We start from the raw sequence: 20614 nt of genomic DNA, 5'->3' as shown, positions 1-20614 counted from the left end.
CACCACCACCACACCACACCACACACAACACCCACACCACACCACACCACACCACACCACACCACACCACACCACACCACACCACACCACACACAACACCCACACCACACCACACCACACCACACCACACCACATGTATGTTAAAAACGTTAAACCCCATTTCACCTCACCTCATAAGTGTTGAACTGTAAGATAAGGTCGCCATGTGTGTCACATGCAGGAAATGTGAGCCTGTCATCATAGAAGAGACACATGGCCTGCAAACTTGTTTATGTGGAGACTGTGTTCTCCCAGGTAAGGTTCGTTTGTTAATCAGTATTTGAGAGTCGGGCTTCATACATCATTATCTTCATTTACTTCATAACATTAAGTGTTAAATTAAATGGACTCTACAGCGTCACTGCTTTTTAAAGTGTATTAACTTTAGATCTTCCATTTTTGATTCTCAGAACTGGCTATATTTTTAGACTTGTTTTGAAAACTGTTCGTTTGTTAATCAGTATTTGAGAGTCGGGCTTTATACATCATTATCCTTATTTACTTCATAACATTAAGTGTTAAATTAAATGGACTCTACAGCGTCACTGCTTTTTAAAGTGTATTAACTTTAGATCTTCCATTTTTGATTCTCAGAACTGGCTATATTTTTAGACTTGTTTTGAAAACTGTTTTTTTTATGTTTGACTGCACCATGTTTGGAAGCTACTGGTTATTTATAGGTCGACTGGATCAATAGGGAAATATAATAACCCTTAATGCACACCGCAAGTATTAATCATGTACACCTGTGAGAGTAATAATATCACTCAGGTGTGTACAGGTGTAAACAGGTGCTTGTGCTGAGCAATGCCAAGGTTAGATTTATAATTCCCTTTTTATGTCAAGTTACAAATACCTTTCACCGACAGGAATAGTCATATACAGATACAGGGGCTATGCTTTTAGAGATAAGGAAATAAAGCAATAAGGTTAGAATTATTTCATGCAGATTTTCATTTTTACATTTCCTTTTCTACAGATGCAGTGTGAATATTTTCATTTACATTTCTTCTATAATTAAGCTTATGTTGTAGTAAGTTTATGAATATTTGGAGTGTGTTATTATTAGTCGTGTGGTTGGAGAGCTTGACAGCATTCACTGTCAATAAATTATCAATTATTGATCGATTGATGCTGTCGATTATAGATTATATATTTACAGGTCTATACCCAACACTAGTTGTTATTATCATTGGAAAACAATATACTGACATAGGCAACATTGTTATTAGTGTTTACACATTGATTTTAATGTAGTAATGTTGATTGTGTGGAGTGATTCATTGATACAGGGAGGATTTCTTGATATGCTAAAAAGGAAAGTGAAAAAGACAGTATATGTCCCGATTATAATGATTTGTGGAAATAATACACAAGAATTCACAATCAGACATTTACTGTAGACCTAAAAAGACCATTTCGAAAAATATTATGAAAATAACTGGGATTACTGCCCTCTTTAGTCTATACACAAGTTATACAACATGTCATGATTTCATTTGTCCCTTGTCTCAGCTGATCTCATATCTGCTAACATGTTCTGTAGATCCCATTGAACAGAGGGTTGATACAGATTATATATACTAGAGTTCTCGCTTATACAGTATACAGCTTGTTTAATGGTTTATCAAGTTAAAATTGTCGGGTTGTAGTGAGACAAGTTGCACAGCTTCTTACCGCTATTGTACTGTTTAAGGTTGCAAAAAAATCTAGAATCTCTTTCTTGGTTTACAGAAAGGAAGGTCTGTGGTTATGGTTGATAATAATAAAATAAAAGTAACCTCATTTCAGACTAGTTTTGTTATATAAAAGTTAGGATAATATGTTGCCATTTGAGCAATGTTACTTTAGCTTGTCTCGTGACGTGTGTTACAGTTAACCTTTTGCGTGCACATTTTGAATTTTGTTTTTTTAAATACCAAAGTTGGCACAATAATAAAAATAGGTTGTTGGATTAATTTGTTCTATTTTTCAATATCTTAGGGTCTGTAAAGCATTTTACCCAACTCACTCATTCACTGTAACAAAGACTCAGTGTTTTGTTGAGAATAGACTGATAGGATGAAATACATTGGAAGCAGGGTTTTATGCTTTTGCTTGGTCATCAATTCAGTAGCAGTATGAAGACAATCCAGTTGATTCATGTGTGAAGTATACATACATGCACCAAATAATTGGTCATTGTATTCTGTATTAAGACATGTTATACCTGTAAGGGTTCAGCTTACTTTGTTTAGGGAGTGCAATAAATTCAATTCACCACATGTATTGTACATATTTATGACTGTGTTTTCATTATGTTAATACTGTATGCTGTTTTCTCAATCACGGGTTTGGTTTTGTAGTACGGTGCTTTATGTATTCTGGTCATGCACAAGACCTGTGATTGATTCCTATCAAGAGCAAAAAGTGTGAAGAATAATCTTGGATTAGTTTTGCCAGAGCAAACTTGTTAAAGGGGCTATAACCACTCTCCCAGGCATTGAGGAGTGGTTAAATAGCTCAGTGGTTGATGTTATTGTTCAGCTGGGTTTGATTCTGGACAGGCACACTAAGTCGTTCCTTTTTGTCATGGTGGGACTGCAGTATTGCTAAAGGAGGCATAAAATGTCTCATTCCTAGAGGTGAATGAGCTGGGGTAGCACAGTGGTTAATGTGTTTGCCCATCAAGCATTGGACCTGGGTTTGATTCCCAACATGAATAGTTTTGCTGATATTGATGACCTTCCTTCCTTTCCTACAGGCTATGTACCAGACACTGACTCAGAAGCGGGGACCTTGACAACCAACTCCCCACTCGAATGGATGGAAAAGCATGTTGGCATCGGACCCACATTGTCATCAGTAGAAGAACAAGACGATTCATACAGGGAGTCCTTCACTGAAGGTCAAGGTAAGATATCTTCTGTGTTTGATCTGTTCGTAGAATAGAGGAATATTTATGTTGGACATCTACCCACATTACAAATCTCATTAATATCATATCTTAGTGCTCGCTACCACACAAAGACCTGAGGACATCCCATTGCAGGTCACATCAGAACGACCTGTCATCTGACCAATCAGAGCGTCACGAGATCACAATAGTGAAAGTCTGAATTGGTCTTCGAATCATGTTTTCTCGAAATGGTTGACATGGGACATTACAAGTGAGTGAGTGAGTGAGTGAGTATGGTTTTACGCCGCTTTTAGCAATATTCCAGCAATATCACGGCGGGGGACACCAGAAATGGGCTTCACACATTGTACCCATGTCGGGAATCGAACCCAGGTCTTCGGCATGACGAGCGACATTACAAGTGACAGTTACAGGCTGTAGACTAATTCTGTAAGAACAACATTGTCTATCTCTCACTGACATGACCTGACTTGTGAAGATCCGGGGTAGAATAGGTCTTCAGCAACCCATGCTTGCCGTAAAAGGTGACTATGCTTGTCGTAAGAGGTGACTATGCTTGTCGTAAGATGTGACTAACGGGATATTAATGTTAAACTGCAGCATGGTATCTCAATGTGCTAGCACTATAAATCGGCATCAGTCCGGACTAGTACAAGCAACACACACACACACACACACACACACACACACACACACACACACACACACACACACACACACACACACACACACACACACACACACACACACGTACGTGCATGCATGTCGCTATATAAGTGCTTGGACGCTAACATAGACCCCATTCACCTCACCTCATTCATAAAACCTTTAACTTCTATTATCCCTGTTTGATAACAATACTAAGGCATTAAGGCATGTTTGCCTCACATCCTCCTGATTGAACAACACTGTTATTGCTGATAGAACAAAGAATAATTAAAGTTTCGCATTTAAAGATTCCAGCAAGGATTCAGTTGTGGTGAAGGATTCCGAGTGCGACTCCGACAACTACAGTGACATCGGTGCAGGTCGCAGCGACACCGACATGGGCCGGAAGGAGACAGATATGTGAGTCCATTAGTACAAAGATATTGACAATGAATAAAATCATCATTTTGTTAGAAGTAAAGAGTATTCTATTGGAGGGTGCCTATCCCATTTTAGTATGCCGGATGCCGAGCTCTATTAAATGTTTATCTGGTACGTGGATGCCAAAATTGCAATGTTGAAATTTATTGTCTTTTTTCATGTACTGAGTGTCTACTATTCAATGAGATATATAAGCTCTATATAAGCTTATGAGCACGCAAGGGTGGGCACTCTATGTGAAAATTACAGTCATATTTATTTGTATCAGCTGTGTTCATTGATACGGTTTAAATCAAGTTCTTGAATTAGATGCAAGACAAATTAACTGGTATGCCTGATGCCTGCATGGTAGATTTTGCACCCTCATGCAGCAGTAGAAACTAACTTTTTTAGTCCACTAGTCCTTATAATAATAACATACAGCAAAACCCTAGAAAATGGCAAATTTCTACTGGTCCTTATGATGCCTTAACTATTGGGCAGTTTGGCAAGGACTTCAGGACTAGTGCCAATTTCTAACACTGTTATATTGTTAGAAGTTCCTACGAAGTAATACCTGATAGGCATGAAAACAAACTCCACTTTTACTTCACTTTAGGATTGTGTTTATCAAAGTTTAAAGTTCTGATTACAGAGAGAATTTGAGTTTGTCTTATACTTCTAAAAAAGGTTAAGGACCATCTAAATCTTTCATTATACTATAGTGTTGACAACAGTTACAGTAAACTACGGTTATAACGAACATGCATATAACGAACTGACTGATATAATGAACTTATTTTTCAGTCCCGACCATTTGTTGTATAAATGTTGTATATATGCTTATAACGAACTACGGTTATTACGAACTAAAATTAGTGGTCCCTTCGAGTTCGTTATAACCGTGGTTTACTGTATATGGAAGAATCTGGTGGTTCTGAACCTGAAGCATGTTAAGCTCACATGCTTTGTTATTACTGAAATACTGTATAAGGCAGCATGAAACGCCATCATTCATTGCAATTATTTTCTTTTTCCCAATTTTATATATACTACTCAAAACAAGTTAAAGTATATCACCAATATGGCTCTTGGTAATACCCACCAGCCATGACAGATTAACTAAAGCGACATGAAAAAAATAATTTTTTGACTGCTTTTGAATTGAACAGGTGAGAAAATTTGACTAATCTAACAATAGCATGAGAATTAAGCTTCATTATTATTTCATGTTTATATTAAACTGGAATTTCACACACTCACTCACACACACACTCACTCACTCACTCACTCACTCACTCACTCACTCACTCACTCACTCACTCACTCACTCACTCACTCACTCACTCACTCACTCACTCACTCACTCACTCACTCATCTTAAAGCAACATGTACTCTGTACAGGGATGATGCCAGCCTACCAGTCCAAGAGTGTGAAGTCAGTGGATTGTCTCCTATTGCTTCAGACTCCAGCAGTTTAAAAGGGTCTACAGCACAGGTTTGAACAGTTTTAATGACATTTTTAAATGCAGTTATATCACTTTCTCCTTGCTATCCTTCAGTAAAATTCATTTTCAAAGAAAAGAACTAGTTGCAGTTTGATTTCAGTTAATCAAGAAATTGAAACTCTTTTTATGAGTCAGACAATGTTGACCTAACTTCAAGTTCCTGGCTTATGCAGATAACTGTAGGTTGACATTTAGACCTGTCATTTATAACCTGATTACTCACAGCAATTCAATCAACCTTAATTATCTGCAGGCTGCATCGCCATCAAGTCTTGACTCATCATTGATGGAGGACGATCGAGCAGAAGCTGACCAGATCCATAATTCGGTCAAGGGAGGTAATCAGGACTCATCACCTGAAAACACATTGAAAGACCTGTCGGACACATCTCCAGATGCTGGGATGATGCCCATTGAGGAATCTGTGATATTAGGGGAGATAACTGCATCTAGTCAAGGGGAGATAAGTGTGAGGGAATCAATGGAAACGGTCAATGAAAGTGCTAGTCAAGATGTGTTGGCAGGTTCTGCTGATGCCAGTGTAAATATTGATGATTCTATTCAGAAGGAGTGTTCAGGTGAAGGCAAACGTGCAATAGATTTGGATGAATCTGGTCAAGACGGAGCTAGTGCTTTGAAAACTCCATCCAAGGGCAAAAGTGCAACCCCAGCATCAAAGAAGAAAAGTGCTGAGAAAGTGATTGAACATAAGAAACCAAATCTCAACGTGCGATCATCATTAGCAGATTACATCCGAGCTCCGGTTCCAACAAAACCAAAGGACGAGAAAGGGGAAGACGTGAAACTGAAGAAAAATGTGGTGAATAAGAAACGTGCCGATAATAAAAAGACAGATTTGGGGAAATCACCTGAAAGTGCTGTTGTCAAAACTGATGAAAACACTACAGAATCAAAGAGAGTTAGACCCAAAGTTGAAAAGGAACCTCCAAAACTAATCAAAAGGACTCCCCCTAAAAGCAAATGGGATAATATTATGTCACAACTTGACAGTAGTAAAGTGCCTAAACCCAAACCTAAGTCAGAAATAAAGAGTAAGCTGGAGATGTATCTTGCAACCCCAGTACCGGTGGCACCGAAGAAAGAAAAGGAGCCGAAAAAGGAATCTAAACCGAGAACAAAACTGGTGTCGTCTCCGAAACCCGACTATAGTAAAGTGAAGAGCAAGCTTAGCATTTCCACTCCTCCTCCATTGAAGAGGGAACAGTCGCCCGTGGGCAACAAAACCCAGAGATTGAAGTCGCCACGACCTCTTTCCAGATTGTCCAATGGGAACATTCACCTGGATTTATCAGAGTCGTTTGAGAACAGTGTGCACAGTTCCGCCCGGAGTAGTCGCACCGATCTTAGTGTGGATATTATTGAAAATGTGCCAGAGTCTCCTAGCCAGTCAAAGGCAAGAACACCAAGTAAGTCGATTTGTAAAGTATTCATAAGAGTAACAAATGTTATATTTGGGATAACACTTTCTGAGTATAGTACAGATTACCGTACTTTTTGGGTTGAGTCCCGTCCGGAATTCAAACCCACATTGCCAGAGTGAGGCACCTGATCAATTTGTTACATTTGACCACTTTCTAAATGGCATTGTGTGTTCATATTCATAAGAGGCCTGGTAGTTTCCAATCCCCAAGGGTTTCAAATCATAACTATTGGAAAATTTAGTTGTTAAACTGACAGAAAAACATACCAAGTAGTCAGAATAATAGTTACATGTAGATAGCAAAGATATGCAATACGACTCAATATGTATTGTATTGCAATAATGTAACAGTTTGCTACATAGGAGGGGGCCCAGGTGGACCAGTTGTCTTAAGGTTCCACGGGGCAGTGCGTTAGCCTTGTGGTTAAAGTTGTGGCTCGTCGCGATGAAGACCCGGGTTCGATTCCCCACATGGGTACAATGTGTGAAGCTCATTTTAAGGTGTCCCTCACAGTGATATTGCTGGACTATTGCTTAAACCGGAGTAAAACCAACAAACTCACTCACTCATATTACCCAATGGGGATTGCATGTCATCGTACCACAAAAGCGTGGATCGTTGTTCACAATATGAATCACTGGATTGTCTGGTCCAGACTCAATTGTTTGCCATCCGCCTTCATGAAGTGAAATATTGCTGAGTGCAGTGTTAAATAACATACAAACAAAATATTTTTTTATTTGTTTTGAAATGGGATGTTGTATCTTGATGCAAATCTTACAGATCTATACCAAATCAATCTATCTTCTTTAGGATATCAAAACTATTCTGTATTGTAGTCAAGGGGGTAGCCTTGTTGCAAAAGCGCTTGCTTGTCAGCCAAAGGACCATTGTCAATTCCCCATGTGGGTACAATGTGTGAAGCCCACTTCTGGCCCCTGCCTTGATAGAGCTGGAATATTGTCAATAGTGGCATGAACAAATACTACTCACTGTTTGAAACCACATTTATTGAATTGTTATAACATTGGCATTCAGCTCGTTCATATGGCCTTTTTCAAGGTATTGTATCTTGAGTTTGAATGATAACATTGACTTTGTGATACAGGTACATTTAATGCCCAATAAAGGATCATTACTGGTAAGAAAATCCACTGACTAAACACACAGTTCAGCCAGGAGAGGGATATTACAGCACAAGCTTAAGACAGTTTCGAGCCTATCTAATGGAGTTTGTTTACTAAGCTTATTGCTGGGGGGCTTCACTGTTTTAGGAGGGGCGAAGGGGTAGCCTAGTGGTTAAAGCATTCACTCGTGGTGATGAAGACCCGGTTTTGATTCCCAAAATGGGCACAATATGTGAAGCCCATTGCTGGTGTCCCCCACTGTCATATTATTGGAATATTGCTAAAAGCGGTGTATAACCATACTCACTCACTCACTGTTTCGGGTTAGTTTGCTTGTATTTTTCTTCATTAAGGGTGGTGTCAGTTGGGTTTGGGAGGATCAGTGATCAAAGTTGCTGCAATTCGCTGAACTTGGATCTCCTAGGCGTGGTTTTAGTCACAGATCTTCCATGATTATCATCTTTGGTTTGTCATTGCAATGCATGGTTTTCACTGATGTGGAAATAGCTTGTCTCAGAACTGCTCATTGAACAAGAAGACAGTTTGGGAGGACATGTAATAAAAGGCATCATTTAGAAATCAGTCTTAATTTCAATTTCCAGCTAAACACCAAGCCAAGCCAAACATTTAATAAAATTAGATTTTTTTTACTTTTCATCTCCAGTGAAATTTATAGATTTAATTTCATTTGAGGAGTGTTCATCCAAATAGCATATCACTCATTGAGTGGTTATGAGATGTCCCAGACAATAGGTTTTTGGATAGTCATTGTGTGGTGTGAAGTTGACCTCAAGCAGGGTATAAGAATCTTGTATACAGTGAGCCCCAATGAATGTTATTGATCAGAGTCCGAGTCAATCATTCAGAGAACCAACTGTATGCTGCAAACAATGTAGGGGTAGGGGGCGCTGTTCTATGAAGACGAGATTGGCATGTTTGCCTCGTAATTAAGCAAGGGTTGCCTCTTGGAATCCATCGTCCTGGCATATCGGAAATATTGATCAAGTGACTTGATGAGACTTCTTGAAATGCTTTATCGGGAGCGCATAGCTGGTGCACATTTCCTCATTGTCCTCTCTGAAAGACTGAAATTTAAGGCTCTAAATCACTAAAAGATTCATTTTTTTGTCAGTGGTTGATGGGAAAAGTCTTTTTAATGTGTTCTTTCAATTTGATTCAGAGTGTCAAGATTGAATTTTACGTTCTGCCACAAATTCTATTTCCTGAACTAGAATTTTGATGAAGTAATTTGATTTTAAAGAGTGTGACAAATTGAAAACTTTGACCATATTTCAACAATAACATTAAGAAGGGAGTACATTTTCCTTTGTGTGAAGTACAATGAAATTAACAGTGATAAATATATATCAGCATTAAATGATGGGGTTCCTTACAAAATCTTTAAAAAGCTGAATATCTAGAAAAGAGAAATTCTGCAGAAGTTGACTCTTCTGATTAATATCGGTAGCTGGCCAAATGCCAGATTGAGGTCCATGGGTGAGCGACAGAATGGTAGCCATATTGATCATTCTGACTTCATCTGGACCTGACCCACAATCGGTACAGAGCTGGCCTGGCATGACCCCAGAAAGTTTTCTTGTGGGTACATTGCAAGACAAACGCTTAGTCTCTGAAACATATAATTTTGATAGAAATAAACAACTACATTTAAATTGAAAAGGAGCCCAAGTGAGAAATGAACCTGTGGAAAATCTTCACTTGCTTCATTTAGAGCTAGCATTAGTTAGGTTAAGGGGGGGGGGAGAGGGAAAATAATATGGTTCAGGGGCTGTGAGACAGACAAGTACATTGCCTACTACAGAATTAAGGATTCAGTAAATGAATTGCTTTCTATCCTGATGAAGTATTTGAAAATATTTTTTTATGAATATAGTGACCATAACACTTTGATTCCGTATCAAAGTGTGATGGTCAATTAATCATAAAAAAACAATTTCAAATTGTGGAAGAAGAACCTATTATGTTTTCAAGATTGTCTTCCATGAATTCTTGATAAATCTCACAAAAGGACAGCTAAAGAAACAGGTTTCCATTCTTGGTCGGAAGTGCAAAGCTTGAATGCTGTAGGAACTGATTTTATATGAATAGTCATAAGGATACATGTACCAGTCTCAATTCGAACAATCAATGCAGTATAACTGATGTGATAAAACAGTAGAGGGTACACATACAAATTGATATGGTAGTGATCAAACCATGCCATCGATTCTATGAGTACTGATGTAATCAGAAGTATCTGTGTTACCGTATTCAACGTAATAAGCACCCAGGGCGCTCTCAAAATTAGAAATAGGGGGCCCTTATTAGAATAGAATTTTGATGAAAAAAAACCAGTTGAAGATCGTGAATTTCGTGGTTTATGCTGACAGCCTGAAATGATACAAAAGAAAGGTCTGTGTTTATGATACACGACAGATATATTTTTCCAGAATTTAATCGCCCATAATTAAGCGTGCATATAACACACGAGTGCGTATTATACACGAATAAATAAGTCTTGTGTACATTGATCAAACGGAAGAGGTGCTTATTGGGATTGTTCACTAGCCAATATATTAGCAAATATTGCCTGGGTGCTTATTAGAGCGGGGTGCTTATTACATCGAAAATGGTAATAGTAAAGGAGAACTGTACCAATCAAACTGTACTAATCAAATCATGCAATGGATGTCATAACAGCCTGATGTGATGAGCAATAGTTGCAAGGATGTATATACCAATCTTTATGTAGTGATTCATGCATGGTTGGCATGGGAACAGCATTGAACGTGAACACAGATCAATGTCATATGCAGAAGTAGAAGAAGTAAGTCTTGTGTACATTGATCAAATGGAAGAGGTGCTTATTGGGATTGTCCACTAGCCAATATATTAGCAAATATTGCCGTGGGCGCTTATTAGAGCGGGGGCGCTTATTACATCGAATACGGTATACAGTATGGAGTGTTTCCCTACTTAAAACACATCCCTTCTTTTACACTTTGTCTTGTAAAGTAATGCAATGGTGTAGTGTTCTGCATTTTTAGATAATTGCTTTAGAACCTGGATTGAATCAATGATCATCTGGACTGTGCTCATGATTGATTGATGAAATAACAGACACCTGTAATTGCACTTGATGCATTGTGGGTACATCCAATATTATTGTGTGTCCCACTGGACGCATTATATTTCTTCCCTGCGTCTTTCCTGTACATAAGTGCGTGCTGGACGTGCTGACTTGGTTGATGCATGTCATCGATCCCAATTGCGTGGATCGATGCTCATGATAATAATCACTGGATTGTCTGGTCCAGACTCGATTATTTACAGACCGCCGTCATATAGCCAGAATATTGCTGAGTGTGGCGTTAAACAACAAACCAACCAACCAACCAACAACTTTATCCTGTGACTGAAATCAAGAAACAGTGATATAGCTTAGTGGTTCAACAGTGGTTGAAATTAAGGGTGTCTGGGGTTAGTGAGGTTTGCTACCATGGTATTTGAATCTAGTGACCCCCAAAATCTTATATTTTTAACCTCTAGGTCATGACAAGGATCATTTAACTTCATTTGAACATTGTAAGAGAATTGACTCGTCACAGGGATTCACTTCCCAGTTCAAATGTGTGATGCCCTTTTCTGGTGTCCTCCTTTGTGTTATTGCTGGAGTTTTGCTAAAGCTGTTTTAGGCCCTTTCACTCGCTCACTTGTTTGAATCAGGATGCCCTGACATAAGAGCTGTAACTTTATTGACTTCCATGTAAAGCCCTTTTCACCAGAACAACATGTGTGTGATCATCACTGTGATGAATAATCATTATACATTATTTAAAAAATAACCAATAAAATTGAAAACCATTCTAAAGTGGCATAGCTCGGCAGATTCATGGCTCGTCTGTTCTGTAATAATACAAGCTAACAATGTCCAGTGTTAGCAGAACAAGTCCCTATGTATTGGAATAAAAGCGGCTTATTGATTCCGTCAGGCGAACTTGAAGGTGTTGTTCATTACCGTTTCTACATGTCTATTGAGAACAGTTACATCTCGTTAAGTCAGAATAATTGTGACATCTGTAGGGTTTTACCTTGACTTATAAAAGTGATGGTCCAGCGGACCTGTAAGGGTCCCTGCAGGCAATATGGGGGTCCTGTAAAATAATGAAATGGTGTAGTGTACTGTACGTTTAGATCATTACCTAGAGCCTGGAATGAATCATTGATCATGTGGACCCATACACCCATAACTCATCGATCTTGATGCGCTGTAGGTACATGAATGTAATTGTGCGTCTCGAGGGACACAGTATATGTTTTTTTCTGCGTCTGTTCTCTACATTTGTGTGCACTGGACGCACATTTGTGTGTCACGGAAAACCCTGCACATTTATCAGCTTATTGGTAGCTGCAGCTGTCTGGATTGTGTGGTACACAGGCTGTGGAGAACAATTTGGATATTTGTAATCATAATCTAAAAAATCGTTCATTTTAATATAGAACAAAGTTGTAGTTATTCGAAAGAAGTTATTGATTTTTAACCATATTTAATAACAAAAAGCTATTTTGAACAACATGTTACAGCATAATACATCATTTGAAGCCTGTAATGAGTGAGTGAGTGAGTGAGTTGGGTTTAACACCGCTTTTAACAGTATTCCAGTTATATCGCGGCGTGTCAGCTTAATGTGGGAGGAAAGCCCGAAGTGATGCAGGTCTCGGACGTTTACCACTTTGGTGAAACCCACGAGCAGGGGTATGGTGCTGACAAACCTGGAAACATAATCGGGGCAAACCGGGATTCGAACCCACAATCACAGGTTTCTGGTGTGCCCAAGGGACGCAACTCTGCACATCGAATCACGGCGCCTTAGGCGACTGGGCCACCCATGCCCCCGAAGCCTGTAATGAATCAATCCTCATTTGGATTCCAGATTAGAGTAGGTCCCCAGCAACCTTTGCTGATCTTAAGAGGCAACCAAATGAATCGAGTCCTCAGACTTGTTGGCTTGGTTGATTGCGTTCCATCGTACCCTGACAGTGTGAAGTGTTGCTCACAAATATCAGTCACTGAATTGTCTGGTCCAGACTTGATTATTTACAGGCCGCCGTCATATTGCTGGAATATTGTAGAAAGTGGGGATAAACAACAAACAAACCAAACGAAGCTGAAATAAATCCATGTTAGAATGATGAAACATAATTTGATATAATGACAAAACCTGTTCTGTACAATAAACAATCAGTACAAGAAATGATATACTTATTGTATACTGAACAACAAAAGTTCCTGTGACATTGAATAAGATTTAATGCAAAGGTATGTTTTTTACCAAATCTGAAACAATTTTGGTTTGCAACAGATACAAGACTCCTGTAAGAGTTCAAATGGTTTAATTTGGCATACTGACTTCAGAAAATGTGTGATTTCATAAAAAACATGAACATGCCAAAATGTCAATTTACAAATCAATAGCGTGTGTGTCCACCTCTGGTTGCAATGCAAGCAACACATCTTCGTCTCATGGAATGGACCAGGCGTCGCACAAAGTCCTGTGGGATATCTGTCCATATCTGCTGGAGCATGTTTCGAAGTTCCTGGAGTGTCTGTGGAACACGTGGTTGACGTCGAAGGCGCCGATCCATCTCATCCCACATGTGCTCGATTGGTGAGAGATCTGGGGAGCAAGCCGGCCAGGGGATGACATGTCATGTTGAAATGTATGACGACGCAAAAACGGTAGAACAACAGGGCCAATGATCTCGTCGCGGTAGCGCTGTCCATTGAGATTTCCCTCTTCCACTATCAAACGGGTCCTCTGTCTTGCTGTAAACCCACCTCATACCATAACGCTGCTGCCCCCAAACTGATCTTCTTCCATGACACAATGATTGACGTAACGTTCACCTCGTCGTCGGTACACTCGAATCCGTCCATCGCTGTGGCTGAGGTGAAAACAAGACTCGTCAGTGAATAGAACTTGTCCCCACTGCATGACCGTCCAGCGTAGATGCTGTCTGCACCACTGTAGACGTGCTTGATGGTGGTTTCCTGTCAAAATGGGACGTCTGGCGGGTCTTCTGGCAACAATCCCTGCACATCTGAGGGGACGAGGTATGGTTTGTGAAGATATTCGTCGAAGGCCAGGTATGCTTCTTGCACTCACTGTTGCTGGCTGGAATCAATTTCGTAGGTGTGTTATTCGAATCCAGTTTTCTTGTTGATTATTGGTTACGTGTGGCCTGCCACTGATAGTCTCTGACTGTATTCGCCAAATGGTGTTTCTGTGGACGTTAAATTGTCTTGCAACATCACGTTGACTCGATCCTGCTTCAAGCATACAAATGGCTCGCAGACACTCATTTTCGGACAGGTGTGGCATTTAGTAATGTTGAATAATTGCGTAATTTTGTTTTTCTGAGTGGTTGTCAGCACGATGCTAAACAATGCATATGGAATCCCGTTAAGGCACGTTTTTATACCCATTCTTGGGTAGTGAAATGCATGGGGCTTGCATAAAAGTCAACTTTTGCATGGAATGCATGCTTTTCTGTAGCAGTTGCGTTTTTTGTGACTTGATTCCATACATGTACTACAATATTGAAAACCAAACTTTACTTGTTTGAAAAATACACCAAAATATTGGTGTCACAGGAACTTTCATTGTTGAGTATATAATTTGTTTGTTTGTTGTTCAATATTCCAGGTATTAGAAGGCGGTTGGTAAATAATTGAAACTGGACCAATCCAGTGATTAATTGACATCAGAGCATAGGATACAAAGACATACCGTCACGCAACTCACCAATCCTGACCACCCAATCCATTTAGTTGCCTCTTTTACCTCAAGCGTAGGTTGCTGGGGACCTATATTCCCCATGGGGGATATAACTGTGATATTGCTGAGATATTGCTGACTGCTGAACATTCACTCTCACTCACCTATTTGAACAGATTTGTTTGAACATTAATATATTGCAAGTGATTCCATGGCATTTGATTGGCTAACAAAGCAATATTTTTTGTTCTCATAAACCGAAAAACATTAGGCCACACCCATTAATGGTCTATTGCTTTCAGATTGGCTGGTTATATAGGGTGGGTAGGTGGGACTTGGGTTGCATTATTGTAATAAATGATGTCACAAGTTTGTATTGTGGACAGTTTTTTGTGTTCATGATTAAATATGTTGCCTTTGAAGTAATTACTTTTGACTTATTTATTTATAAGAATTGACTTAAATATGTTTCTATGTATATATACATAGTGTGCACACTGGTTTTCACTTTTGTAAATGAGGGAACATATCTAATTCAATTCTTAATTAACTCATATCTGTCTGGCTTTTGCTAAGGCAATGCTGGTAACAGGCCACTTTGACATATTCTACTCAACATTTGCTAAGGACCAAAATGGTCATTTTCAAAGATGTGGTCCTTAGGAATTGTTGAGTAGAATAGATGAAGTATTACTTGCTGTGTAAAACAACATTCCCTTCCTCTCTCACCACCACCTCACAAAACCATTCATCCTTCAGGAAATAAAACATATTGCAGACAGATACAGAAGCCTTTGTTTCGCTCCTGCTGTGGGATTCCGAGGCACGACCAGGCCGACATCTGTGTGGGAAGAAACAGGAAATATTGATTCTGTATAACACTGCCGAGGAATCATTGCATGGCTATTTCTGATAACGTCCCACATTACCAGCAGCACTGATAGCTCTGTAACAGCTTTCACATCCTGGAATTCCCAATCGGCCGTTTGGTAACAGCTACGCCTTTGAAATCCTTTGTTTGGCAGTCGAGCCATTTTTGTTATTGTGCTTGAAGATTCTTTCGTAAACAGAAATTAGAAAACTGTATAGATTTATTTGAAATTGTGTATCGGTGAGTTAAGGGAAGTAAGCTGATGTGTTTATTTGACAAGATGTCAAATTATGTTTCAAAATGAAACTATTTACTTGTAAACTAATGATTGTATGTTATGTAACAGATGTAAAATGTCTGGTTTGTAAGATAGGCCATATGGCCATCATGATGATACTTTGAATGAAAGTCGATACCCTGGCATAAATTTTGCCAGGTTCTAATGCACTTTATGACATTTTTACTGTCATTGATTTTATTACTTTTCAAGTAAATCATACTGGCAGGAAGTTACGTTGTGTATACAAAGCCTGATTTAATTTATTTCTTTGAAACAATAAGGGGCAGTTTGGTAGTCCAGTGGTTAGTGTGTTTGTTAATGACATGATTTGGGTTTGATTCCCAAAATAGATGTAATGCCTCTGACTCCTTGGTATCCTTGGCAATAATGTATTGGTTAGAGCTGCTGACTATTTTCCCATTAAATGAGGCCTGTGGGGATTCCAGGACTGATAAGGGTTGGTTGGGCAGCCAAGGTGTTAAGGTGTTCACTTGTCGTGCCCAAGGCCTGGGTTCAATTCCCCAGGTGGGTACTATTTGTGATGCCTATTTCTGATGTCCTGTGATATTTCTGGAATAAAAGCGGTGTAAACCGTATATTCACTCCAGGACTGACTAGGTTGCCAGTATTTCTTGTGTTTGTTGCAGATAACTAGTATCATGATCAGTTGGGTTTTACAGTTTACGATGTATCGATGCGTCAGTTTCACAACTGGCGATATGATACACCTATCCATATATCAACGCATGTTTAAGTTAAGTTTGTATCGTTTTTCAAAAAGGGTTTTTTACATGGTTTTGCAATATCCCAGCTTGATAACATCTCATACTAGCTTGACCTTAGAACCAGTTGCAAAACTAAATACAAAATACAACCACAGCCCGTACAAAGAGGTGTAACATGGAAAAATTCACACTAAATCTGGACAAAATAAGTATCTTGATACATAACGTATCATGAAGTTTCGTGATATGTATTGATATGTGAGGTTAGTGTATCGTGACACCACTAATGATCATTGGTTCATGTGTGCCCTGACTGATTCTATGTCAAATGCCATGACAGCTTGACCTGTGTGGTAAAAGACATGCCCTGTCAAAAGCATCTGAAAATCTACTTTCCTATGTTCAATCATGCTTTTTTTGTATTTCTTTGAATTTAAATAAGATTCCTTCAGCAGAGTACAGACTTTGTAAGCTGTTGTATTGATTCTTGTAAAGGAGCTTACAGCTATTGCCAGGCGTCTGTGAGGAAATTGTTACTTTGTGTTGCTACTGTCTCGGTGAGGATTAGCTACAAAGCAGGTCTCTCTGTCTGGCATTGATGTCACAGAATATGTCTCCATAACTCCATATATATTGTATATTCTAGGTGACTTTTAGTTCATACGAGGCTGCTATAAACCTGAATATGTTGACTTGATGACAGCATGTCAGTCTGTTCCAAACACTTTTGAGTCTACTAATCCGAACTAGGCTCTTTACATCATTTTCGTTAGATTTTAGTGTGGTCATATGGTCTGTTATAAGTTGAGCTTACGAGACCAAACAGAATTTTACAAGTCTTTGGTTCAGACTCATCGCTAAAGTTGCAGACTGGCACATGTGTATGAACGATGAAACATCTGAAATAATGTTACTACATTTATAATGATCTGTGAAGATCTGGGGTAGAATAGGTCTTCAGCATCCCATGCTTGCCGTAAAAGGCGACTATGCTTGTCGTAAGAGGCGACTAATGGGATCGGGTGGTCAGGCTCGCTGACTTGGTTGATGCATGTCATCGATCCCAAATGGATCGATGCTCATGATATCAATCACTGGATTGTCTGGTCCAGACTCCAGACTATTTACAGACTGCCGTCATATAGCTGGAATATTGCTGAGTGCGGCATTAAACAACAAACAAACCACTTGTATAACGACCAAGCTTATAACTAACTGACCGATAGAGCAAACTTATTTTTTAGTCCCCGCCAATTGTTCTGTATATACTCAATCTTATTAAAATCAGACCTTAGTTCTCGCTACCGCTAAACAAAGATCTGAGGACATCCCATTAGGGGTCACGTTAGAACGACCTTTCATCCGTCCAATCAGAGCATCGCTTACCAGATCATGAAAGTAACAGTCAGAATGTGATTTCTCATCATGCAGCCTCGAAAACTTTAAAACGGGGTATTCCGAATGATAGTTACGGGCTTATTGACTGAATCTATACAATCTAGACCATATATTAGCCATTTGAGAATGTTCTTTTGTTCAGGTTTCAAATTTTTAAGCGAGAATTTGTCAAAATATGTTTCGAAGCGTAGTCGCCAATTTGAAATTAGTGCCGTAAAGCACGAGAAAGCTGTCTTCTGATTGGCTAATGTTGACTTCTTGTCAGTAATTCCATTGGTCGGTCAGAGTTCGCGAAAGGTCGGTCTGACATGACCCGTAATGGGATATCCTCAGATCTTTGTTTAGCGGCAGCGAGAACTAAGATCTGATTTTAATGAGATTGTATATCAGGGTTAGAAACTAACAGCTTTTGTCCACTAGTCCTTATAATGATAACATATAGCAAAACCCTTAAAATGGGCCAATTTCTACTAGTCCTTAGGATACCTTTACTATTAGGCAGTTTGACAAGGACTCTAACGCTGTACATATACTATATATATGCTTATAACAAACTATGGTTATTACGAACTAAAATTAGTGGTCCCTTTGAGTTCGTTATTACCATAGTTTACTGTATATCAAATTCACATCTTCACCCACACCACTCACTCAAGGTTCTTATCACTGAGAGGAGGCATGTTATGTGACAATAACTATCAAGTTGATAGGATCTTGTCAGCCATTATTTCACCACCTGTACCAGGTGTGAGAAACAGTAGGTTCCACCACCACTATTGCCCAAAGCAATGGAGAGATTGTTCATGATAAAGGGTGAAGTGAAACGCCCAATATTTAACATTGATGTTGGAGGAAATGTTAAAGGCGTTACAGACTATAACTGGCCCCGTGGTATACTGGGTAGAGCACCAGCACAGATATAGCAGTAGGTCGGTGGTTCAATCCCTGGCCACGGCATACTAACAGATGTTAAAAGATTGTACTTGTTGCTTTTTACGGCAAGCATGGGTTGCTGAAGACCTATTCTCACCCGGAATCTTCACGGGACTCATCACTGGATCCATTTGGTCACCTCAAATGACAAGCATAGGTTGCTGGGGACATAATCGTACCCAGAATCCCCATGGGGGCTGTGATGTCTTCCTGAATTATGAAGATATATGTAAAACAGCATAAAACTCTACTCGTGCAGTCAAGTTGTATAAGTGTTAAGGTCATTCCATGAGCTGGTACGACACAACTGTAAGAGGGGAAAGGGGACATTTATCATTAACTGTCTTAGAACAATATATCAAATTATCAATGTATTGCAATTGTTTGCCCTACGATAGTACTAAATCAATAGGAATTTAGAAATGCCAATAGTATTGTCGATAGTATGAATAACAATCGATAATTTCAGTACTTGCAGTTAGTTATTAATAAAACATAAAATATGAAAATTTCAACCTACCTACATCATGTACATGTTGGTGACAACAATGAGACAACTTTCAGATTAGAGTTACTTCCCTTTGTTTTGTATAGCGACAGGGAAAAAATGTCTGACTTTGAGATTGTCAGCAATAATTTATTCATGTCTATTACATTAATTCATATCATTATCAAGCCTTACTATGCAGTGATATAACAGGAATACTGTCCAAAGTGGTGATAACCAACTCACAAACTCAATCATCAAGCCTTAAAGTTGGTTAACTACTATTGCAATACTTTTGCAATTATTGACAACTATCACAATACTATTGCAAAAGTGTTGGTTCATCTTGCAATGCAATCGCAATAGTGAATATAGCCCAAGTAGTCACCTCTCATTTGTATGCAGTTAATGTATCAGCTATGATTTTAATATTATTCATTTTGTTGAAATTACAATTGCACTCATTATAAATAATCAGTCTGGCATGTCATGAAATAATACATCCTTACAAAAGTTGAACATTATGTGATATAATGAACTTTCAACACTGCGTGTTTATATTTCCTTTTCTTATGGAAACAATATTTATTTGATAAGAAATTGAAGATGTTAGTCCAACAATTTTGTGTTTTCTAAAATGTAAATTGTGGTAATAACTTATATTTGGGGCAAAGCAAAACTGTTTTTAGACTTTTCCCACCTGATACAGCTATATTGATTGGATGGGAAGATAATGTAGGAAGTGCCAATTCCACAGTATTTCTCATGGGGACACTTTCCTATTTTCATAGTTTCCCATGATTCCACAGTATTGACACCGTGCCAACAGTGATGTAATTGCAGTCGCGAGCATCTTGGAAATTATGCGGAAGCAATGGTTTCTAATAGTGTCCAGCGCTAATTTTCCCTGAGACTCTCTTATTATGTTTGTGCACTGTGGCCATCTTATTTCTCTTAGGATGTTGCCGAATTTCTTTGTTGCCGAATGTCTCGAAGTGAGATGCCGGACGCATATGGAGGGCTGTCAGAGTCACTGATTGATTTTTATGGAATTTGG

General features: G+C 38.9%; 1 protein-coding gene across 5 annotated transcripts in view; it reads left to right on the top strand.

Moving 5' to 3' along the window:
- The window catches only part of LOC124132670 (microtubule-associated tumor suppressor 1 homolog), a 167017-nt gene that overhangs the window by 65179 nt on the left and 81224 nt on the right, over window positions 1–20614 (top strand). For all 5 annotated transcript variants that reach the window (XM_046496713.2, XM_048388239.1, XM_048388240.1 and 2 more), the window contains exons 3-6: window positions 2783–2932; window positions 3895–4006; window positions 5412–5505; window positions 5769–6942. In XM_046496713.2, coding sequence (XP_046352669.2) covers window positions 2783–2932; window positions 3895–4006; window positions 5412–5505; window positions 5769–6942 — 1530 coding nt within the window. The remainder of the gene's footprint in view (window positions 1–2782; window positions 2933–3894; window positions 4007–5411; window positions 5506–5768; window positions 6943–20614) is intronic.

This window comes from Haliotis rufescens, unplaced genomic scaffold (genome assembly GCF_023055435.1).
Source record: "Haliotis rufescens isolate VD_foot unplaced genomic scaffold, xgHalRufe1.0.p SCAF_7, whole genome shotgun sequence".
Classification (NCBI taxonomy): domain Eukaryota; kingdom Metazoa; phylum Mollusca; class Gastropoda; order Lepetellida; family Haliotidae; genus Haliotis; species Haliotis rufescens.
The sequence above is the reverse complement of the archived record's forward strand: the minus strand, read 5'-3'. Positions and strand labels throughout refer to the sequence as shown.